Source organism: Ochlerotatus camptorhynchus, unplaced genomic scaffold (genome assembly GCF_037179485.1).
Source record: "Ochlerotatus camptorhynchus isolate MF236.1 unplaced genomic scaffold, CSIRO-AGI_Acam_v1.1 ptg000550l, whole genome shotgun sequence".
In the NCBI taxonomy this organism is placed as follows: domain Eukaryota; kingdom Metazoa; phylum Arthropoda; class Insecta; order Diptera; family Culicidae; genus Ochlerotatus; species Ochlerotatus camptorhynchus.
Window position 1 is genome coordinate 1,682,418 of NW_027041033.1, and position 24,902 is coordinate 1,707,319.

Sequence of the window (24,902 nt, forward strand, 5' to 3'; positions counted from 1 at the left end):
AGCTCTGTGAGCTTCTACTTGAAGTTCTCTGAACTTCTACTTGAAGTTCTCTGAACTTCTACTTGCAAGTTCTCTGAAATTCTACTTGAAGTTTTCTGAACTTCTACTTGAAGTTCTCTGAACTTCTACTTGAAATTATCTGAACTTCTACTTGAAGTTCTCTGAACTTCTACTTGAAGTTCTCTGAACTTCTACTTGAAGTTCTCTGAAATTCTACTTGAAGTTCTCAGAACTTCTACTTGAAGTTCTCTGAATTTCTACTTGAAGTTCTCTGAACTTCTACTTGAAGTTCTCTGAACTTCTACTTGAAGTTCTCTGAACTTCTACTTGAAGTTCTCTAAACTTCTACTTGAAGCTCTGTGAGCTTCTACTTGAAGTTCTCTGAACTTCTACTTGAAGTTCTCTGAACTTGTACTTGAAGTTCTCTGAACTTTTACTTGAAGTTCTCTGAACTTCTACTTGAAGTTCTCTGAACTTCTACTTGAAGTTTTCTGAACTTCTACTTGAAGTTCTCTGAACTTCTACTTGAAGTTCTCTGAACTTCTACTTGAAGTTCTCTGAACTTCTACTTGAAGTTCTCAGAACTTCTACTTGAAGTTCTCAGAACTTCTACTTGAAGTTCTCTGAATTTCTACTTGAAGTTCTCTGAACTTCTACTTGAAGTTCTCTGAACTTCTACTTGAAGTTATCTGAACTTCTACTTGCAAGTTCTCTGAAATTCTACTTGAAGTTTTCTGAACTTCTACTTGAAGTTCACTGAACTTCTATATGAAGTTCTTTGAACTTCTATATGAAGTTCTTTGAACTTCTAGTTGACGTTCTCTGAATTTCTACTTGACGTTCTCTGAACTTCTACTTGAAGTTCACTGAACTTCTACATGAAGTTCTCAGAACTTCTACTTGAAATTATCTGAACTTCTACTTGAAGTTATCTGAACTTCTACTTGCATGTTCTCTGAACTTCTACTTGAAGTTCACTGAACTTCTACTTGAAGTTCTGAACTTCTATTTACAAGTTCTCTGAACTTCTACTTGCAAGTTCTCTGAACTTCTACTTGCAAGTTCTCTGATCTTCTAATTGCAAGTTCTCTGAACTTCTACCTGAAATTATCTGAACTTCTACATTAAGTTCTCTGAACTTCTACATGAAGTTCTCCGAACTTCTACTTAAAGTTTTCTGAGCTTCTACTTGAAGTTATCTGAACTTCTACTTGCAAGTTCTCTGATCATCTAATTGCAAGTTCTCTGAATTTCTACTTGCAAGTTCTCAGAAATTCTACTTGAAGTTATCTGACATTCTACTTGAAGTTCTCTAAACTTCTACTTGCAAGTTCTCTGAACTTCTACTTGCAAGCTCTCTGAACTTCTACTTTCAAGCTCTCTGAACTTCTACTTGAAGTTCTCTGTATTTGACGTTCTCCGATCTTTTTCCTGAAGATCTCTGATCATGATGCTAAGTGTCTCTGAACTCTTTCCAGAAGTTCTCTGAACATTTTTTATAAATTTCTCGTAGCTCCTCGTTAAAGTTCTTTGAGCTGCTACTGGAGATGCTCTAAACTTCCTCCAAAAGTCCGTGAAAATTTGTCTGAATCTCATTAAACCTCTAGTTAAGGTCAACTGAGCTTCTTGAAGCTTTCATAAATGGTGCTAGAAGATCTCTGAAGTTCTCTTGAAGATTTCCGATCACTTCGCTTTGAACTTCTTGCTTAAGATCTCTGCACGTTGTTCCTGAAGTTCAAATTCTCTTTACATCTTCGAAAAAAAATCTTTGAATTTTTGAGAATCTCATCGAACTTCTTGTCTGCTGAGCTTCTACTTGAAGTTCTCTGAAATCATATCTGAACAGCTCTGAACTTCTCCCTGAAGATTTCTGATCGTTTTTCTAACTCTCGCAAAACTTCTTCCTGAAGTTTTCCGTAACTATGCTTTAAGATTTCTTAACTTCTACTAGAAGTTTTCTGAACTTATAACCGAGAACTCTGAACATTTTTCTAATCTTCTTCCTGAATTTCATTGAACTTCTCCCTGAAGCTATCCGAACTTCTTCATGAACTACTCCTTAATGTTCTCTAAATTTCTCCCTGAACATCTCTGAATACTTTTCTACTGCTCACTGAACTTCTTCTTCTTCTTGAGTTCTCACTGAGCTTCTTCGTGAATCTCTCTTAAATTTCTTCTGAAACACTTTTTTCAAGTTCCCTGAACTTTTTTCTGAATGAAGAACTTCTCTGGACACTTTTCCGAAGTTCTCTGAACTTCTTACATCAAGATATCGGAGCTTCTACTTGAAGTCCAGTTTTCTAAAATGCTTGCTCCCGGAAGACGACTGAACATTCTCCTTGAAGTTCTCTGAATCTTTCGCGAAATCCTCCAAAATTGTCAAGCCTCTCTGAATTTTCTTGAAATTCTCACCTTAAAACTCGTAGAAGGAGCAGAGCCGAACTTTGAAATTTTGATTTTAAGGTTCAAATCCGCGACAAATCCGCGAAATTCACGAAATCCGCACCTGTTGTAACTTGTAACAGCCCTGAATAACCCATAGCAGGGTTAATCGATAAGTTTCCATCGGTCAAATTTTAACTAAAAGTTAAAGAATCCCCCAAATAGTTCAGAGCTTAAGGTTGTGTTCCATTTGGAAAATTTCACCTAAATTTGACACTTCGAAAATAAATTATAATGTTCGAAAATCCCTCTGTTGTTGATTGTCCGATTTTCGGGAAGCTGTTTGTCAAAATTGATTCCTGATCAGTCAGAAATAAGTCTGATGCAATTTTCCATCTGTCATATTTAAGTGAAAATTCACCAAATGGAAAACAACCTTAATGAAGAAAGTTTTCGAAATAACCATTGCGTAAAATCTCCCCTCGTTTAGTTTTGTAGCTGTTTTAAATATCGAAATTGTTTGGATGCTTATATATTAAGACCAACAATTGAAAAAACCTCAACTTTATTTTGTAAACAAGGCATTTTTCGCAAACCGAAGTCCGCCAACGCAAACCAAATTATCCTCTCCCCGATTGTGTTTTAGGTTTGCGAATGTAGGTTTCGGTTCGGGAGAAAATTTCCTTACAAGGTTTGTTTACAAAATGGAGTTGAGGCCTTTTCAATTGTTGGCCTTGTTATAACAGTGCTGATTACGCGATATTGCGCTAACATTTACGCGAAATATGGCATTAACCTGGGAAGGAGATCCAGGACTTGGAAAATATGACCGTCAGAACGAGTCAAACACAAACTGTTACGAACTGTCATCGCGAGCCAAATAGTATGATGATGCTTTAATCGAGGCTTGGTATTAATATCTTGTGTGAAGTAATGTTTGACAAATTTTAATTTTGAGCTAACAACAAGTTGTCGATAATGCTCTGGATGTTTATCATCTTTCACCTTGGTGAATGCATTTCCTTGGCATTGACAATCTTCCATCTCGAGTAAAATACAGTTAAACCCACTTAAAGTAATTAAATTTTCTTCCCCCTCAGAACTTCGTTTTACTCCCAATCCCATTTCCAACTTTAAAATTTCACAACCCACCTACGTTCAATCCCACCATATGACACTGCGCCAATCGCACCTTGTTTCGGGAGAAAAAAAGAATTCCCTCCTCAACTCCTATACCGAAAGCGGATCGCCCAAAGTCGCGATTGCTCAATCCATTCGGATTAACCCCATTTTCCCCCTTTATTGGTGAGATTGATTCTTCACGGCGACACACAGCTAGGAGCTCTATCCCAATCCCACATCTTGCAATCCGCTGCCAAACAAACCGAAAGCATACAGAGAATACACGACGGGAACGTGTGTGATTTTTATGGCCCATAGCCGCTTTCAACAGCTCGTTCCAATTTGCTTTTAAAACTTCTCGAACACGTGTGTTCTAACCGTAACAAATGAGCCACATCTTTCATGCTTCTTAATAGAGACAGAGAGAGAAAGAAAAAAAACTGCGACGCCAACACACGGAAGATGACCTGCTGCTGCTGCTGTTGGGTCTATTTCTGGGATTTCCAATCTACATCTGGTTGCACTTTATACCGATTCTTGCTGCCCCTGCCACACACAGCATGCCATGAACAGCTCATAACAAATGAAAACTATTAAAAAATCTCCCGGCCGTCTTGGATTTTCTATTCCGGGATCATTCGGACCGGAGCACGCGTGTTCTCTTCTTCCGTCGAAAAATGATGAATTTGTTTGTAAATAAAGAATGTTGGGTGCGCGTTTGCTGTTTTCCACTCCTTCTAATCGGAGCCGAGGAAAACTTAAATGGCTTTTTCTAAAAAAATATTGATTTTTTTTTTTGTTATTGTTGCATTTTAGCTTCTGCGTGTAAGTTTTTTTTTTCTGTTTTCTATCAATATTGGTTAGTTTATGGAAATGCTTCGGTTCATAAATCTGGTACTAAACTGGTGTTTATGGATGATTCGATTCTCTCGCTGCTTTTGTCTTCGACTACGACGGTTTTTTTTCTGCTTTTTCTTCTCTAGTACAAATAGTTGATTTATTTTTATCAATGTTGCTGTTTCTAGTTTCATAATATGGAAAGATTTTCGATTTCTTGTTTTGTTGCTGTTCGTTTTCAGTATAGGAATGTCTGCGGTCAAATAATTACTGCGCTCGGCTTTACGATGCTCTTTAAAATGTCATGCACTTTTAGTTCCTGGACTACTTTCCTCTCGATCCCCCCTTTTAGCTATCATTCGTGGTTCATTCGAACGTCTTCGGTTCTCTTCTAAAATAAAATATAGACCATCTTAAAATTATAGGACGACTCGTTCTAAAAAACTATCCGTTTCTTCTTCTCGTGTAATTGTTGTATAAAAAATGCAATATAAAATTATCCTTTGTTTAAGTAAATAAATAAATCACGCTCACCTCGTTCGTTTGTGTATGTTCTCTTCCCTAAAAAAAAACAAAAAATTATCGCAATAAACACCCGAGCTCCTCGGCCGAAAATCTGCAAGCATGACGATAGCGACCCTTTCCGGTTTTCCGGTGCGATGACATTTGTAATCAACCGTCATCTCACCTGTCAGTGGTGGGCGACGCGATGAGGTCACGCCACACCGATTCGAACAAAAAACAAACAACAATGTCACGCAAAAATCGCGCAGCCGATGCTCTCCGTTCGTGTGCCTGGCCGTTACTGTTTATTATTTACGACACCCATAAATTGGTACGATGGTAGTGCTCCTTCGGCACAGCAAAAGCAACAAAAAAGAGACACCCCACTCTCATCAAGCGAATGACACTTGTGCCACGCTCCACCTTCGGCACAAAGCATCAGAGGCGCGGCTTTCTGATGTGATGTGTGTTCTTTTGAAATGGAAATGCGTGATTTGTAAACAGAAACGCTCGCACCACTCTTTCTTCTTTGATGACTTTTGCCAAACCATCTCGGCAGCAGAGTGTAAACAAACCGAAGCAGTGTACGGTCTCGCACCACCAGGTGGCAGCGCTATTCGCAATCGATTATCATGCTTGCAAACTTCCGTTCGAATCAAAGTGTCTGAAAACTTGATTATAGTTTCTCGAACCGAACGAGTCCTCCCGCTGCTAACCGGCAGCCATGGCCTCTCATAATCCGATTGAATGTTTCACCTCAAACCGTGAGGCACACAGAGCCGACAGCGTTTACCGAATAACTCAATTATATTGCTCGAACGGCTCGAACGCCAATGTGACGGGGAAAGAGGTGATTCCTTCGGTTGCTTTTAAGTAGATTTGTTCGTTTTCAAACTCATGAGGAGCTCCCGAGGAGGGTGCTGAAAATTAAAAAAAAAAAATCTAAACCCCAACTTCGGTCAATTTTGCTAAATGAACCTATTCTTCTTATGCCCGTTGTCCGGTCCAATGGCAACAACTATCAGCCCATCAGCTAACGCAACTCTCGTTGCTCACCAACTGCTCGAACCATTGTAGCACTGCTAAAAGGAAAGATAGTGCCTCCAATCGGAATCACTGATGACGACGACGACGACGATGAAGACAGTGCTGGGACTATTGTTGTGTGATTTTTTTTCCGGGGTGAAATGTGCCGTTTGTCAGGTTGCACACGACGACTCTTGGCGGCACAGTACGAACGCGGTCTGACTCAGCTTGGCTTAAGATTGTAGACATTGAATTTACAAATTTTACCTAGAAGAGAAAGAAGTCGTCAATGATATATAGGATTTTTTGGTTGAGGTTAAGTGCTTTTAAAATGGTTTCTGTATTTCTGCATGACAGTTGATTAACAAGATAACTACCTAGTAATTCAATCTTAACTTAACAGCTCGTGGTTTGCAAAAATGGGTGGCCAATTGCAAGGTACAAACTAATTGAACTGTTTTACCGTTTGCTATGCATTTCTAAAAACAAAAGATCCCATTCCAAATAAGGGTGTGCATTTCAATTCCGCGGAATTCCATGGAACAAAACCAAATTTGCACTTCAAACTTAAAAATATAGAAAACATAGTAATTTTTACACTTTACATAGGGGAAATGACGGCTTCGGCATGACATACTATTTTTGGCAACCCAAATTGAAACGCTAATTTCACTGGATTTTCTTAAGAAAACACTTCGCTGAATGCATTCAAACTATTCTTTAAACCCTGTTCACATTACAGCGTATATCACGTGATATATGCTGTCTTGCAATGAGCACTCATACATCTAGTTTTCACTGGAAATCCCATGCATGAGTGCTTATTGCAAGACAGCCTATATTCCGTGATATAGGCTGTAATGTGAACGGGGTATTAGGCTTTCAGCTTCAGAGATTGTATCCAAGACACGATCGTAGATTTGACGTAGGATTACGTGCTCGGTATCAATATTCGGCGACTGTGTTAGGGAGACCATTTTTTCCCATCACGGAAACGCTTCGTTTTCTGATGACAAAATTACGCATTTTCGTGCACAAAACGCACGGAATGTTTGGTTTATTCAAAAGCGAAAATTGATTGAAGGAATTTCTTGCTAAAATTTTCCAATCGTGAGATATTCGCCACCTAGATTAGATTTTTTTTGACGTAGGACTACGTCTGTGATTTTTATATGGGAGTACATTTTGTGAAAACCGAAAATGAAGCATGTAACGAAATTATGAAAGATTTTGAACGATAATAACTCAGCTGCCACTGGACCAATTTTAATAATTTAATCAACAATCGATCAGATATATTTGTACGCATCGACTTACTTTTGACTGTTGATTTTCAACAAGAACCTATTGAAAAAGTGGTAAATATCAAGCATCGTCAAAAAACGTCGATATAACTAACAGATCCTCCAATTACGTACATGCATATGCTGCTTCTCCAGTACAGTCATCAGAGAGCCGTTAGTAGATGAAACAAGTAGAAAACGCCCCCGATCACCACACAAAATGCTCTCCAGAGTTGTAATCGAGTAACCAAACTTAGTAGCAGGGGTGCAAGTGATTTTGCAAAATTATTTTTACACGTGTTTCGAGTAGAATGCAATGAGAGTGTAAGATCTTGAAATCAAAACAACAACAAAAACCAAAACAGACACTTTGTTGTTGTTTTGGTTCCGAACAAAAATCAGTTGCGAGCTACGGTTTCGATCAGAAGAAGTGAAATTATTATCGGAGCAATCATCATATGTAAGTTTTAGCCCTTAAATTATCGGAAATATCTTAAGACTTAAGAATTTATAGTTTTGTGTATCCTCTTTGCAGAATCTACCATGGATGCAGACGAGGAGGAGTCAAAGAACGAGACGTTTTCGTACCCTGAAGACGTTCCAGAATGCAGCTATCAAGCAGAGTACCTACTCGAAGCTCTCGCTGAGGAATTTTCTGATCAAGATCCACTAAGTGACGTCAGCAACAAGGAAAATTCTGGACCAAAATCTTCAAAGAAACGGAAGAAAACAGAAAAACACGTTGAGCTTCGTGAACCAGCCAGCAGCCAACTTGCTCTCCGTGGAGTTTTCTTCAAGCGACGTTTTGTTGGTGAAACTTCGGGAAGTCAATTCTCTTCTGCAACAGTTAGGGTAGAGAACTACTTCGGTCTAATCGCCCGTTTTGGGCCGATCGAGCAGAAAACTGGTACGATACTTTAGTTAATAACCTACCGAACGAAGTCAATGAGAACGTGTCGTATGAAGGTTCGTACGCAATTATTCCCAAAAACAAAAGAAGCGCTCCGACCGGATCCATTTTTATCTTCATCCGATTATCAGTATTAGACTTTTGACAATATCTCAACGATTGGTATCTCTTTATCAAATCTTACGGTACCTACGAAAAGGTACATAAATTTGAAAGCCATCAGTCAGTAATAATAACATTCCATTTGGTGCTAAACTGCGCTAGATTAAGAAAGACTAAGTGCGGGTTGTGCTTAATAGGCCGGAAATGGGGTAGTTAACCCTACCGGGAATTCGGTCGAGGAAATTATGCGAGGTGATTGGAAGATTTTGCAACCTGTCTTGTGTCGGGAAATCGTATTTGTTGAAAACAACGGTGTGCAGGTTCCGACATGGGCTGATAATGATACTGATTTCAGTGCAATGAGCAAGTTTGTCATAATGCAAGATCAAGCCCAGAAGCGACGTCTTACTATCGATCAAATTGATAGCAAACTACTCGTATCATGGAGAGAGAAGGAAATAAGGATTCACGTGCACATCTATTCAAACGCAGTGTCTTGTAGATCACTTTGGGATTTGGCTGACAAGCAACTAATTCGTTTTCAAAACGCAGATCGTTTAGGAGCACCAAACAATCAGACCTTGACTAATCTGGCAAAGGAACTTCAGGATCTTCATGGACATCATTTCACCGGACATTCAAGTGCCTGGAGGCTCTGGGCTAACTACGTTCACTCGGCTTCTCCACATGAACAAGAACGCCGAATGTCTGAAATGCCTCCGAATTTTTTGCTGAAATTCTTCCGATCGGCGCCATTATCAGAAGCTATTAGAATGGAAACAACCCGGAGTGGGTTGTCTGTAGCAAGCGCGATCAACGATGGATTTATGTCTGAACTAGCTGAACTGGAAGCCTAGGTGGATCTCCTGATTGAAGTTGGACAAAGAGTAAAAAGACGAATCAATGGACTACGGTCTCGTTCAACAATAAATGGCAGCTTAGTATCCGCAATGTCCGAAACTCTACGCCCAGAAGAGAACGAGTTAAGCCACACATTAGCAGATCGGATTGTCGACATGCAAGATGTTGATCATGCATAAACACGGATCTGTATTTTTATCATAGTTTTATTACTCCTGTAATGTTACTAACTGTTACATTACTTCACTTACTCACTCATATTAGATTCGAAATTTAGGTTTTCGATGGTTTTAGACAAACCAACTGTAGGCTTGAATGTTCCCCGGGTAGATACCCACAGTTCCGGAAAATTTTAGTACAACCGTAAGAAGAAAATGCTGAGAACGTAGATATGGCTACATGAGATAGATTTTCGTTTCGGTTTTCATTGTAGGTTTGCTTCATTGCATTTTTGGTGATTCCGAATACCAATTCAATCGGATTAAAAAAAGGACAGTATGGGGGAAGAAAAACTGGAATGATTCCGATTGATCGCAAATACAATACGATGTTCTGATCACAGTGGATACGAGCACCATCTAGTATCCACACAGAATTCGCTCCCGGATATCGATATACCTTTTTGTTTCGAAGAGCGAATGAACGGAAGCATTCAAAAAATATTTTTCTAGTAAATGTTCCCTCCGTTTCAAAACTGCCCAGCATCCCATTCTGCCCCAAAAAACACAAAAATGACACTCTTGGACGTCTAACAAACTCACCGCGAAACACCAGTTTTTCTCCTTTAACCCCATAACCAAGGTTGCGCAACATATCGCGGCTACCTATAGACACTTCATCTAAAAACACGAGATTGAACAAATCCCAATCTATTGAATTGAGCTCCGAAAAAAACGAAAGATTTCGTGCTCCCTTAATTGGATAGCACGCCGTTCGAGGGCTTTTCATTTCAGACCTTCCGCATGCAAAATTCTGCATATGCTCGCTGCACTTATTGTCACCTGGAAGTTTCGATAGAATAGATTGCTGCATTCATCCAAAACTAATACCGGATTGTTCTGGTACTGCTGTACAATCCAGTATCTGTGCTCTGCTCGGATTTTTTTGTAAATCTGTTTCTGCTGCTTCTCCGTGACCAAGCCAGCCTTCTCGTAAGCTAGAATCCAGCTGGAAATTGTAGTTTTACTCTTCTTGTAAATCACGGACAGATTAGTCCTTGAAATTCTCAGAAAATAGCTCGCCGACCACGAACGTTTTCCAGGATAACATTAGACATGATCAACTGAAACAGACATATTTATGAATAAAGCAACTTACAACCAATTTAGTATTGAACTGGTCGATCAGTAGATAACGTATTTACTTACCGGCAGGGAGTAAACAAGTATTATTTACGACAAATATTTGAATAAATATTAAGTTCGTAGAAAAAATCGTGTTTTGTGACTCGAACAGACAATCAAAAGCCAATGTTTTTGTATTCACTTCGGACAAGCATAACTGTAACTTTGACAACTCTATCTGTCATACGCATGGCCCGCACTTATTTCAACCCCGCACTTTCAAAGTGCGGAGTCCAGTAAGGTGCAAAATGCGCAATATTAGTGAGGTAAATTAGTTATGTCGAAAAAAAATAGGAAACAGATTGCCGACTGGACTCGAACCACGAACGTTGCGATTATCAGACCTGTGCTTTCTCCACTGCTCTCGCCATGCTTCTGAATATGGATTGCCTAAAAGCAAACATGAAGCGCTCATTTTCTCGCATACTCCACTTCGTAAGCTTTTTCTGCTGGAGAGATTCAAGACAAGTGTGTGCGTCGTTCTACAATGTTCCGCAATGTGGGTCTTACTGGTACAGTCGAAAGCGTAGATAGAACACGAAATAAAAAAGACAAAAAACCATTACATCGCCTGCATGGTCAATTTCTAACATTCGTTGCGATGTTCATGAACAGAGGACGATAGGAAACGGAACTAACATTCGTTGTAATAGATTTTTGGTTTGCGTGTAGCAACAGCATTCAGCAAGCAATAGTTCTTCCGTCACAGTGTAGCGTGTTTTCGGCGGACGTCTTTGCAATCAAGTCGGCCGTCATCGCAGCGAGAGCATCAAACGAACGTGTTATCATTCTGTCTGATTCGACCATAGAGAGTGGAAGATCGCACCATCCGTGGATCCAGGACATCGAGCGCTTATTACGTGGACAACCGAGCCACCTTTGCTGGATCCCTGGTCATGCCGGAATCACCGGTAACGAAGAAGCAGACCAGTGAAGCATCAGCAATCAACGTCGCCGTACCAAGGAATGATGCCATCAAGACCATGAACCAAGTCAGCAATGGGATGCACGTTGGGCACAATTGACAGATGTCAAGCTGAAGGAGGTCAAAAGCTCTGCCGATCAACGCGGTACTCACACGACTGCGCATTGGCACATAACATATGTGGAACTTCATGCAAAATTACTGACTAAAAGTTGACCCCTTTTTTGTGTTGCCTCAGTGGTATAACTGGTATAGTTGATCATCGATCTGTCAAAATAAAATTTTCATGATATCGACACTGAGCGTTCACAAGGACCAATGTTGAAGACGGAAACAATGGCTTCTTTCATAAATTTCGCATAGTTCAAAGTCAATCCATGTAAGCCACCAATTCTATCCGATAGGGAAACTCTCCCTCTACATAATCATCGTGGTGAGTGAGTTTTCATTCTCGAGAAATTCGCGGAAAAAGTAATTGTTTACGTTTGCGACATTGGCATTTTTGAAAGAGAAGCAGTTATATGGTTGCATGATCAGTAAGCATTCGATTACTCTGCATTGTAACGCTTTACTCATATGGTAAAATCTCATAAACATCTGTCAATATGTGCATGAACTTGCGAACTTTTTATTATCTCTTCACTGGTACCAGTGAAGCGCAAAGCTTGACAGTATCTTATGGGATTTTCATAGGAGTGAAAGGGTAAGGAAATGTCCACCATGTTTCACGCACAGACTGACGTTTGCTGATGGGCATTTTCCAAAGGAGTAAAGAGTTACAGAGTGGCCCAAAAAGAGATTTGTATATTATCAAAATGGTGAGTTGACAACCTGGAAGGAGCGGAATACCTAGCCCTGGTCCTCACAAGTTCCTACTTCACGCCTCCTCGAGTCATATGACAACAAAAGACTACCAGCTGAAACATGGACACAGCTGGTTGGCGTAGCCTGGGCAATGTTGCCAGTCCGGCAATAGCAAAGTGAAGAGGTGCGACGCGAACACTGGCGCGGTAACCATAGTACGGTGATAGAGGAAATGCTTCACCAAACCTGAGTGTCTGCTCACCATCGAGGTGCGGCTCAAAACGGCGTCTGTTCTCCATGTTAGGAGCGGCTGATCACCGTCCTAGTGCCAGCGTGGGACTCTAAACAGAGCTGTGCACGATGGTCCCCCGACGAGACAGGGGGTGGGGGCAGGCCCAACAAGCCGCCCTGAAAAAAAAAAACAAAGTTGCAAATACCGAAGAAAGAAATACGGATCGGAACAATCGGCACAGACCTACGCGACGAAATAAGGACTACGATTGGAAACTCGGAATATGGAACTGCAAATCGCTCGGCTTCCCGGGTTGCGATAGGTTAATCTATGACGAACTTCAACCACGCAACTTCGAAGTCGTAGCACTGCAGGAACTTTGCTGGACGGGACAAAAGGTATGAAAAAGCGGGCATCGAGTGGCTACTTTCTACCAGAGCTGTGGCACCACCAACGAACTGGGAACCGGCTTTGTAGTGCTGGGTAAGATGCGCCAACGCGTGATTGGTTGGCAGCCGATCAACGCGAGGATGTGCAAGTTGAGGATTAAGGGCCGTTTCTTCAACTACAGCATCATCAACGTGCACTGCCCACACGAAGGGAGACCCGACGACGAGAAAGAAGCGTACTTTTTCCCCCGCAAGGATATCCACAAAGCCACCTGGAGATCACCTGACCAACACACAGTAAACCAAATCGATCACGTTCTAATCGACGGGAAATTCTTCTCCGACATTATCAACGTCCGCACGTACCGCAGTGCGAACATAGATTCGGACCACTACCTAGTTGCAGTATGCATGCGCTCGAAACTCTCGACGGTGCATAACACACGTCGAAGTCGAACGCCGCGACCCAACATTGAGCAACTACGGGACGCCGGAGTTGCCCAGGACTACGCGCAGCAGCTGGAAGTTGCACTACCCACGGAAGAGCAGCTTCTCTTGAAGATGGCTGGAGGGACATCCGTTCAGCCATAGGTAGTACTGCTGCAGCGGCACTAGGTACTGCAGTCGCGGACCGAAGAAATGACTGGTTTGACGGCGAATGCAAACTGTTAGTAGAGGAGAAGAATGCAGCACGGGCGAGAATGCTGCAACACCGCACGAGATTGAATGTGGAGCGATACAGACAAGCGCGGAACAGACAAAACTCGGTTTTCCGAAGGAAGAAGCGTCAGCAGGAAGACCGAGATCGCGAGGCGATGGAAAATCTGTACCGCGTAAACGACACACGGAAGTTCTACGAGAAGCTTAATAGTTCGCGCAAAGGCTACGTGCCGCAAGCCGATATGTGCAAGGACTTGGACGGTAACCTTCTCACGAACGAGTGTGAGGTGATTGAGAGGTGTAAGCAGTACTATGACGAGCACCTCAACGGTGAAGCAGCAGAAAATGAAGGTGGCACGGCAACAGACCTTGGAGCACGCGCAGAAGACGACAGGCTACCGGCCCCTGATCTTCAAGAAGTTGAGGAGGAGATCGGTCGGCTGAAGAACAACAAAGCAACTGGTGTAGATCAACTACCAAGTGAGCTATTGAAATACGGTGGTGAAGCACTGGCTAGAGCGCTGCACTGGGTAATTGCCAAGATTTGGGAGGAGGAGATATTACCGGAGGAGTGGATGGAAGGTGTCGTATGCCCAATCTACAAAAAGGGCGACAAGTTGGATTGCTGCAACTACCGCGCGATCACACTGCTGAGCGCCGCCTACAAGGTACTCTCCAAATTCTATGCCGCCATCTGTCACCATATGCAAGAGAGTTCGTGGGGCAATACCAGGCGGGATTCATGGGTGCCCGCGCTACCACGGACCAAATTTTCGCCATTCGGCAGGTTCTGCAGAAATGCCGCGACTACAACGTGCCCACACATCATTTGTTCATCGATTTCAAATCCGCATATGACACAATCGATCGAGATCAGCTATGGCAGATTATGCACGAGTACGGATTTCCGGATAAACTGACGCGATTGGTCAAGGCGACGATGGATCGAGTGATGTGCGTTGTTCGAGTATCGGGGACACTCTCGAGTCCCTTTGAATCTCGAAGGGGGTTACGGCAGGGTGATGGACTTTCGTGTCTGATATTCAACATCGCGTTAGAAGGTGTGATCAGAAGAGCTGGGATAGACACGAGTGGCACGATATTCAGGAAGTCCATCCAGCTCCTTGGTTTCACCGATGACATTGACATTATGGCACGGAACTTTGAGATGATGGCGGAAACGTACATCAGACTGAAGGCTGAAGCTAGACGGATTGGACTTGCCATCAACGCATCAAAGACAAAATACATGAAAGCAAGAGGTTCTAGGGAAGACAATGTTAGCCTTCCACCCCGAGTTCAGATTGACGGTGACGAAATCGAGGTGGTAGATGAGTTCGTGTATTTGGGCTCACTGGTGACCGCCGAAAATGATACCAGCAGAGAAATTCAAAGACGTAATCGTGCCTACTTTGGACTCCGGAGGACGCTCCGGTCGAATAAAATTCGCCACCGCACGAAGTTGACTGTCTACAAGACGCTGATTAGACCGGTGGTCCTTTACGGCCACGAGACCTGGACTATGCTCGTGGAGGACCAACGCGCCCTTGGTGTTTTCGAACGGAAGGTGTTGCGTACCATCTACGGTGGAGTGCAGATGGATGAAGGAACGTGGAGGAGGCGAATGAACCACGAATTGCACCAGCTGCTGGGAGAACCATCCATCGTCCACATTGCAAAAATTGGGCGACTACGGTGGGCTGGGCACGTCGTAAGAATGCCGCACGACGACCCAGTGAAAATGGTTCTAGAAAGCGACCCAACAGGAACAAGAAGAAGAGGCGCGCAGCGGGCAAGGTGGATCGACCAAGTAGAAGGTGACCTGCGGACCCTTCGCAGACTACGAGGCTGGCGAACTGTGGCCATGGATCGAGTAGAGTGGAGACGACTTCTTCGGACAGCAGAGGACAACAAGGCCTTAGCCTGATTGGTAAGGTAAGGTATATTATCAAGGTAATGTTAATTCAGGATTAATCACTGATTACGTCATACAAGCCCCAACGACCGAGAACCGTCTTGGCCTTGTCCTTGCAACTGGTGAGGGACATGTTTCCTGTACATTTTTCAATGCAACTTTAAAGTTCTCTCGCAAATCCAGATCGCAACAAAATTCGTTCAAATTAGGCGTAATTGTTAAGAATCACCTTAGTGGGTAAAATCATTGGTATAGTGCGGGTTCTATCTAATTGAATGAACCTTCTGATAAATTGTTCCTCGACATCCCTCTTCAAAATGACGTTTGAGTACTTTTTAATCATGTAAGAGAAAATGGTGGCTTCAGCAATACCTGTACCAATCATCGTCAGAGGCAAGAGGTTGGGTAAATAAAACTCTTGAGAGCTCATTTTTCATCCTTTTGCCGTCATCCTTTTGCCGAAAATGAGCGCTCAAGGACTTTATTTACCTCCAGACGATCATAGTTAATGAATAAGATTACACCGGCATCCTATGAAACCAGTTAGTATACATCAGTCAAAGAAACATGTGTCAAAATCGATGCAAGCACGAGATAAATCGCACATTTTTCCGCATTCATGGAAACGCATTGTTTGCTGAGAAAAAAAAACCTGCCGACATCCAGCATCCGCCAATAGATCTCAGAACTTGCACACATCGCCTTGAATGCCAAATGCCACACTATAATTGCCGGCTTCCTCCGGGTCGGGCGTCATTCCATCAAACGCATATGAGTTTATAGCTCGCTGCTGATACCTACAAGTACTTATCATAGCAACCGATTGAATCGCATTCCTTAGTTTCTCGATTTAATCACAGCAACCAGCTACTCTTCCATACGACTCTACTAATGAGCTCTGTTAAACATTGGTGTGCAATTGAGTGTCGCTTTTGCCTTCTTTTTTATCGCAAATCATATGCGTCCTTGTCAAGATTACGTGAATCACATGCGACAGACACTTGCGATTTCTTTCCGCTCCGCTAATCTATACTGTTGGCTTTGTAAATATATTATTTGCTTTGCACTTGGTCAACCGACTTTTGGGTGCCCCGGGAAGTCACGTCCGCAATTGGAATACAGAGTAAGAGTTACGAAAAAACTGAAATTCCAACTTCTCACTCCCATGATTCACACACTTCCACAAACGACATTGGCAGTGTGCGATGGCACCTTAAAATGCCGGCGTGGAAAGAGAGAGAAAGAGGGGGGGGAAAGGCAGAAAGATAACGTATTTAGCTAATCTAAGCAGGCCGACGACGAAGCTACCAGCCAATGTGGAGCCACGTTTTCGAGACCAAGCGCGATAGAATTGAGTTCGATTATAAAAAAAATAAATAAAACGGTAACGTAAATCCATTTGCTTTGGAAAAAGAAGAGGTCATCGCTAGTTTACTTGCAGTCAGTTGATTGATTGGGTAACCAAAGCACATCGCATCGCACTTGAGGTGAACCAATAAACTCGGTGCGGACAGTCAATAATAACAAGTAAACAAATTTCAATGCGTCACGTACGTAGGTAACCGATACTTATTCTCTTTTATATACAACACATGTCAGAGTTGCACGGTGATCTTGGGAACTTGGACGCATTAAAACGGGTGCCCTGCATTCGTAAATACCGTGATTAATCCGTGGGAGACGGTCAATTTTCGGTAGCTTCACGTGGTTTAGGGACGGCACTTCGTACCGCAGTTGGAGATGATCGACGGCCGACCGACGAGGTCTGTTGCTTATCACGCTTGCCTGGCTTTTCGGTAAACAGATCTATGTGCTAGCGAGCGCAGTAAGTCGTCTGTAGATTATCGCGACGACCGATGAGCTCTCATCATCATCAAAGTGAGCTGCGCTGCTAACTGGCGAAGCAAAGTAGGCACTGCCGGGAATGAGAAACACGAGAAGATCAACGTTCGTTCAAAACGGACAGTGCGCGCATGTCACGGGCGCTCTTCTGCTGATAAGAGATTCTCGGTTTCTAGGAAACATGCCGGTGTGTTTGTCGACGGGGAAAAAAATTGATGAACTACTCGTCCAAGTTCACTTGGACGACGAGTCCGGAGAGCTAGATATGGGTTCGTTGGTATCCAATGGTGAAAGGTACATGTTGCACCTATCTTCTAATTTGAAGACCGTATAGGGGGTATCTGCCTAAAATCAGGACAAACTCACTCACCATAGCAATGCGAGTGAGTGAGTTGTATCGATTTATTTATCAGTTGCAGTGATGTTCTGATACGTGACTTAAGTCTACTAGTGACCTTCATGTGCCTTTATCTATAATCTGTAGGTACTAAATAAACAAAGCATGTAACCAGGGCACTACATTTTTGAAGCTCTGAAGTGAACTCGAGTTTTGTTTTCTTTCATGCAACGTGTTTAATGTTCAATTTACTTTCATGCTTTTTGGAAAATTTCAAAAGCAGTTTTTTTTCGACGCATTATTTCAGATTGCAAAAAGCTCGCGCTATTCGATTCCTTTTGATATTTTACACAAAATGACGCGAGGTTTTTTGCAATCTGAAATAATGCGTCGAAAAAAACTGCTTTTGAATTTTTAAAAAATGCATCAAAGTAAATTGAACCTTAACGCATCATTTTTATAAAGCCTAGCTAGCCCATCAGCGCGAAACGAAAATGAAAAATGAAGCCCGCTTAGAACGAAACGATGGTTGTGGATTTTCCCGTCTTTGCTTTGCTCACCCCTTTCAATGAAAGTAACGACCATTTTCAAGTTGAAACGAAGCTTCATTTTGGCTTTCAATTCCGTTCACCGACACTCTGTTACCTGTTCTGGCAAGTTGTTCAATATCCGTAAAGTCCCGTTTTACTTTTTTTTTATATGTTTTATTTAAGATAAATATGTGGATTTAAGATTAATTAAACATATTACGTGTAATGTTCAAGTGTTTTCTCGTGAGAAATGCTTTAAATATATATATTTTCATTTTCCGATGCAACCGGAGACGAAGGGTGCCCAATATTTCAAAGATCTATGGTCTTTACCTAAGGAATTACAGAAGCACAGGGAAGTTACGGGAGTATAATTTGATTTCAGAGAACTTTGAAGTAGTTCGGGCAACATTATAAAAGTTCAGGGAAATATCGTAGCCACTCACAGAACTGTGTTGAAGATGAAGAAACTGTTTAGCAGTACTGCAAATGATATGGAAGTTTGGCTAACTTTCTTGAAACTCTGCGAACTTTGTAGAACTTCAGCGAATTCTCTAGAAGTGCAAAGACTTTTGTAGAAGTTCAGTAAATTTTTGTCGAAGTTCCGTTAAGTTTGTAGAACTTCATCGGCTGGAACTTCCATATTTTTTGATGGGAAAAATTAAGATTAATGGGTGGTTGTTTCGGCTTTAAATCAGTTCAGATCTGTAGATAATCGAAAAATAAGACCACTCCCGATGGAAATTTGCAATTTGTGCAATAACATGTACATTATTTTATATTTTGAAAATCTTTATTATGATGTAAACAAATGGATTGGATGACATTTCCTCTCAAAATCAACTAGCGCACTCTACATTCATGATGCATGAAAAGAGTCTATTTCTGTCCATCTGTTGTTTTTCCAAGACTTCAGGTTAATCAATAAGTGTTCAAAACTTCAAATGGCGTTTCTGAGATATTCTCCGAATATGACTTCAGATTGATTAAGAATAATTCTAGAGATCTTCAACTCTTCAAACGTTTAAATGACGTCTAACAGATATTCCCTCGTAAGATGACAAGTTGGTCAGGTTGTATTGAAAACATCTCCAGGTAGTCGCAAATTTCAGTTAAGAACTGTTAGTTTTTATTTTTTCAAGACTTCAACTTGTTCAAGAGAGAGAAATTAAAGCAAATTCGCTGGAGATTTATTGAGATAATGTGATATATGTACACACTAAAATTGTATTGCCGAGATTCCAACAGGCGAGAAGTAACTTGCAGAGATATCAGCAAAAGTAAACGCAGAAGTAATTGACTGTTGGAGATTTTACCGAGCTATATTGAATGTGTAGACCAGGGTGTCCCAAAAAAATGATTTTTCGAAAAGCTAGTTTGCTCTCAGCTAGAATGGTAGATTAGGCTGTTGGAAACAATAGTCACATACATACATTTTCAGTAACAACATTTATTAATGCCCAACAGAATAGTTAATAGAAAATGGCAATTAAAAAACGTAAAACGCGCTTTTGCAATAATTTCTAGACCCTAATTGTTACGATCAATCAATCTCTTTGGAATTGCGAGTACTGCATATAAATGGTTTGAAAGCTATTTGTCTGACTGAGCTTAACGAACTGTTTTTAATGATTCTGTTTTCAGTCCCGTGTAGAATAATCTTGGAGTGCCCCAGGGAAGTGTATTAGGGCCCCTGTTATTTATCATGTATATTAGACCTGTTCATTTTAAACGAAATGTTCGGAATGTAACGGGTCAACCGTGATTAATGATCGTCATGTTAATTTGAACTTCTGTGCAAATTTTCAGCAAAATCGGTGATGATTTAGAGGTGCTTCAAGTTAATTTTATGTTATTAAGGTAATTTACGGCTTATAATATTTGTATCTCGAGACTGAAACAACGATTGTCATTTATCCAGAAGTCTTAGATGTAATTCCTAAATAAATTAACATTTCCATATGCCATGCAGTAACGGACTAACTTCACTCATTTCAAAAGCACTTCGACCTTCAAAGATTCTACTTACTCTATATCGCTAATCCCGGCCCGGTTCTCCTCCTCCAGCATGGCATCGAGTTCGTCCGTCAGGTTGGCCAGCATGTTGCCGATGTCGTTCAGCACGTTGGTCCCGACGACTCCAACCTGTGCGGCCACCGTCGTCGGCGACGTGCTGGCCGAGCCCTTCACACTACCGTTGTTGCTGTTCCCGGCCGTTTTTGAGCAATTGGACGACGACGACGGAGTTTGGGGATCCGCCTGCGGTGGCGACAGCTGCTGGATGCAACCGGCCAGGGTCGTGGTGATCGAACCCGTCGACGACGAGGACGACGTCGATGACGACGAGTGGGACAGCATGTGCTGCATGGTATGATGATCGGGGCCGCACCGGTTCATCGAGCGCTGCTTGATCGTGCCGGCGTTTTCGTTCGCAAAGGGGATCTGATCGATCGACTCCAGGCTGGAGTTGCTCTTGTTGTCATGCTGGGTTTTGTGGATCTCCACGGTCGTTTGGTGCGTCTGGCCGGCGTAGTTGGAGTAGAATTGTTGCTGTTGTTGTTGTTGCTGCTGCTGCTGCTGTTGTTGTTGTTGTTGTTGTTGTTGTTGCTGCTGTTGCTGCTGTTGTTGTTGTTGGAGGATGATTTGATTGTGGTAGATAGGTTGAGGTTGTTGGCTAGGGGGTGTGGGGTTGTATTTCAGCGGATGGTGGTTGAAGGACGTGTAATTGGAGAAATGCATGGCGTCTAGGGCGGCGGTGGCCATTTCGACGTTTTCGATGTGGCCGATGGAGATGGGATTCGGGTAGGGGGGAGCTGGTCCACCATCCGAAGTGGGTGCCAGTTTGAGATTATTTGCTACAATTTTCGCTATCGGTCGTTGTCGTTGGGTGGTGCTGGTCGGGTTTTGACAGAGGGTTAATCGAACACCGTAGCTGTTGCGTTGGTGCTGTCGAGGCAGCGTGCCGCCACCCTGGTAGTATTGCTGATGGTTGACGGCGGTTGTCGTCGTCGTCCCGTGATGTTCGCCGCTCATCAACGATGACATCTCGTTCGTTGGAGTGATGTCACTGTCGTCGTACGAACTGCGACGGTAGATTGCTTGGTTACCGTCGAAGTGAACGTGAGGATACGAGATCTGTTGCTGGGGCTGGGGAAGGTGCTGTTGACAGTAGTATGGATCGGTTCCCGGAACGGCCGGTTGCCGCATGAAGGTCGAATAGGTTAGCTGTTTGGGCTCAAGGGATTCATCGAACTGCGGGCCGCGCATTGGTTGACAGTGAAGGGCGGCCGTCGTTGGTTGAGGCAGTGGCATGGCGGTCCCTACGTAAGCAGGGACGCCCAGCTTTCCACTGATGATATCTTTCACGCGCTTAATGGCGAGTAGAATCTTCTTTTGATGGCCGAGTTTTACGATTCCTATATCTTCTAGATCTTCCCACGTCAGCTGCGTGACATCGTTAACCGTTTCGTAACCCTGGGCTAGCAGGGGCTGGACGTATTCCTCCAGTCTCAGCAACCGCAGCCATTCCTCGATCGAACCGGGAACGTAGTTGGGCAAAGTATCAGGTAGTTTCAGCACATCAATGTGTCGCTTCAGTCTTTCTCGATGGGTCGGTTGCTTGATACCGATCGCCGTCAGATCTTCCGGAGTCATACGTGCTATCGTCGGTAGATCGTATCCCGCCTCCAGGAATAGGTAAGTATACTCGTGAAAATGGACTTCCATCAGCCATTCGGAAATGATGTCGTGATCGCTGCGATTGGAGTGATTGCTTAGCCGATTACCGCTGCCGATCGAGCACGAGCTGACCGAGCAGCGTGGAGAATTGAGCGTTCCATAGCCACCGGCACTGCGATTGGAAGATGTGGATGCTCCCGTTAGGTAGGAAGACGCTCGACCCGAGTCCAAACTGGCCGTCGAATGTCGCGAACCGGAACCAGCCGATCCAGACAGACTGATCGGACTGTCACGACCGGGCGACTGCGTGAGATCAATTCCTTGATCATCGGCAAAGTCCGTATGATCGTAGCGTAACATCAGCGACGAGGGCGTTTCCTGATGTATGATAAAACCTCCGTTATCGTCCACTGAGTTACCACCGGCAACAGACGCTGCTGTTGCGTAAGCTGCCACCTGCAAATGTGTCGCCGCTCCGGCACCGGTTGTCGTTCTTCCGTAGGCGTCCGGAACAGCCGGTGGCATCACCTTCTTCACTTGAGGTGCCTGTTTGGATTGTCTTGACATTACTCCCGTGTTGACACTTAGCTTTCGCATTGTAGTAGCAGACACATGCGGCCGGAACTGGTATGCAAATGAAAGGAAAAAACCGAACGGAAACTAAGAAAATAACTGCTCCACCTGCCGCTCATCCACATTGGAATACGGCGACGAGTCACACTTCCCGATAAAATACTACTATCGGAAATATGAAATACTTTCAACCACTGCAGTTCCACTCTATTCCTCTGATTTCTTCTTCGCCGTCTCTCGCTCTTTTCCAGTGCACGTAATTTTACGGTTCTGCCTTCACCAAGACAACCGAAGACGCAAATCTCCGCTCACTAAAAAAAAAAAACTCGACAAATTTGTATGTCATTCAGTGGTCGATTATCTTCGCTTCCAATAGCACATTTTCTTATTAGTTTTCCACTTGATCTTATTCGATGCTCATGCACTTTCTTGCCGTGTGTTTCAATGGGACAAAACAGCACTCATACACACAAACACAAAACAACACACAATAATTGGAACTGCGAGAGCAACCTTTGCTTGCTATCTTGCACTACGAACTCGCCACACAGTGTTATGTAAATATTATGATTCAAACGTCACTGTCCACTCCGGGCTGGACCCGTCACGGGACGCTTTCGGGACGGAACTAGCCTTGGCACTGTCGCCCGAGGCCACTTTCCCACCGGAACTGGCCCTTTTCTGCCTTTTTCCCGAGCAGATGGCAAATGCAAACGTAGGTGTTATGGCTTCATTTTGTTCCGCTTTCCTTCTCCTTCTTCTCTTCGCCGAACGCCTCCTGATCTAATGCCCGACGAAGGCGACGTCGTCGTCGTCGCCACTGACTGACTCAACTGCTGCTGCAAGCCTTTGCGTGTATACGTGCATTCGATTCTTCGATCAGCAATAAATTGCCCGAGCCGTGCTCCTCCGTCGTCCTCGAATGCAAATTATCAATTTCTCCGCACTCGCGCACACACTGGATCTCTAGCGGCCAATTGGGCTCAATTAAAATCTTGGAACTTGGAAGACACTTTTCCTGCTACAGCTACTGCTCCATTTCACTTCTGGAAAAGCTGGCTCTCTTTCTCTCCGACGAACGACTTTTGCTGCTGCTGCTGCTGCCACTGACTACACGGCCGTCTGTCGCCGTCTTCGCCTACGTCGTCGTAGTAGCAGTGTGTACTGACTGTAGTACTCGTCGTCGCCGTAGTTTCTTTTTTCTTTTCCTTTTTTTTTGGACAAACAAGCGCCTCTCAAACAGGAGAACTCTGCGCTCCTCTGGACTGCTTACTCGCCTATGCCCGTTTGTGCGAGCGTGAAAGAGGAAGAACTAAATACACGGGAAAAATGGAGTTTTTACGTCTGGCGATAGAGCGCCTACAGATTTTCTACTCTACTGTCTGCTTCGTAATGGGTTTCCTCTTCCTCCTTCTCCTCTGCTTCTTCTTCGATTACACTGCCTTCTGACTGCACTTTTGACCTCAAAATGGGGCGATTTCTGCGCCCCAAAACTAATCGTTTCTGGTTCTTCTCCACTGAGAAATAATTGCTCCGTTATCTCGCACTGAACAACTTCACCATTCTTTTTATCCAGAAATTCCTACTGGATCCGCCAGTGCCTGTTGTGACGACGATGGGTAGCGAAATGAAGCAAAAGAATGGGAAAAACGGGAAAGAAAATCACACGAACGCACGAACCGCGCGCGACCAGCCAGCTCGGTGATCGGACCGAAAATACGACTTTTCTTTTTTCCTTCCTACGACCTGACGACTCCTGGCTCCGTCCGATCTCCATCCAATAGGACGGCGACTACGTTTCCATCTCGCTCGCTCTCGTACGTTCGTGTATACGACGATTGATTCCCAGTATTATTCGAGTCGGTGGTCGAAAATGGTGGCTCGACGACAAACGAAGCAATCGATGGTCGCACAATCTGACAGATGGCATGTTGCCTCCGGGTTGACGGACAGAATTCGGAGGTACACTGAACGGAAACATCCGCAATACTTCGAATGATTGTTGCATTGCCCGAGCCCTGCGGCAATATGCTTTCGAATTTCGGTTGATTGTCTTAGGCCGACAACATAGTAGAAGCGATTCGAAGCGATTCGATGCGATAGCAATTGGCAAAGCGAAATGCAGCGGCAAGCGAAGCAACCTAGGACATAGTGAAAGCGTTTTTGAAAACATTACAGTCGCGCGCGCAGTGCAAAATATTTGTTCAAATTTTCGGTGTCCATTTTTCCTCACTAGAATCAGTCCACTTGCGTTCGAAGGCGTCAAAACACAACACGAACAGCTCTGTCGCTTTGCTGAACGCTTTACACCTCTTCGCATCGCTTTCACTATGGCTGGTTTGGGCGATTCCCATAGAACGCTCATAGAGGGTGCTTTCACGCAAGCGCTCCGCTTATTGCCAACGAATCGAATCGCTTCGAATCGCTTCTACTATGTTGTCGGCCTTATGGTTGAATTCGTCGTCAGCTGATTAGCGTCCGTATGGCTGTCATTCAAATGATGGATGATGTTTATTTTGAAATTTAGAATTCGACTGATCATTCTATTCTACATTTCCATAGTGAATAGCCATGGCCAGTTATTTCATCATGAATATAAAAATCTTCCGTTGGTGGACGTGTAAGTCTCAGCCACCTCAGTCAGGAG

The 24,902-nt window shown here is 43.3% G+C and overlaps 1 protein-coding gene and 1 pseudogene across 2 annotated transcripts in view; one reads left to right on the forward strand and one right to left on the reverse strand.

Moving 5' to 3' along the window:
• The window catches only part of ckn (CRK like proto-oncogene, adaptor protein), a 29,034-nt gene extending 5,010 nt beyond the window's left edge, over positions 1 to 24,024 (reverse strand). The window contains exons 1-2 of one of the 2 annotated variants that reach the window (XM_065236422.1): positions 20,034 to 24,024; positions 2,237 to 6,138 (exon numbers count right to left, since the gene is read on the reverse strand). In XM_065236422.1, the coding sequence (XP_065092494.1) occupies positions 6,135 to 6,138; positions 20,034 to 22,279 (2,250 nt within the window). In that variant the 5' untranslated portion in view covers positions 22,280 to 24,024 and the 3' untranslated portion in view covers positions 2,237 to 6,134. Of the gene's footprint in view, positions 1 to 1,295; positions 6,139 to 20,033 lie in introns of both variants that reach the window. The other variant, XM_065236421.1, reaches the window with a different exon arrangement.
• On the forward strand, positions 8,100 to 9,213 carry LOC135713254 (uncharacterized; annotated as a pseudogene).
• Positions 24,025 to 24,902: the final 878 nt, after the last annotated feature.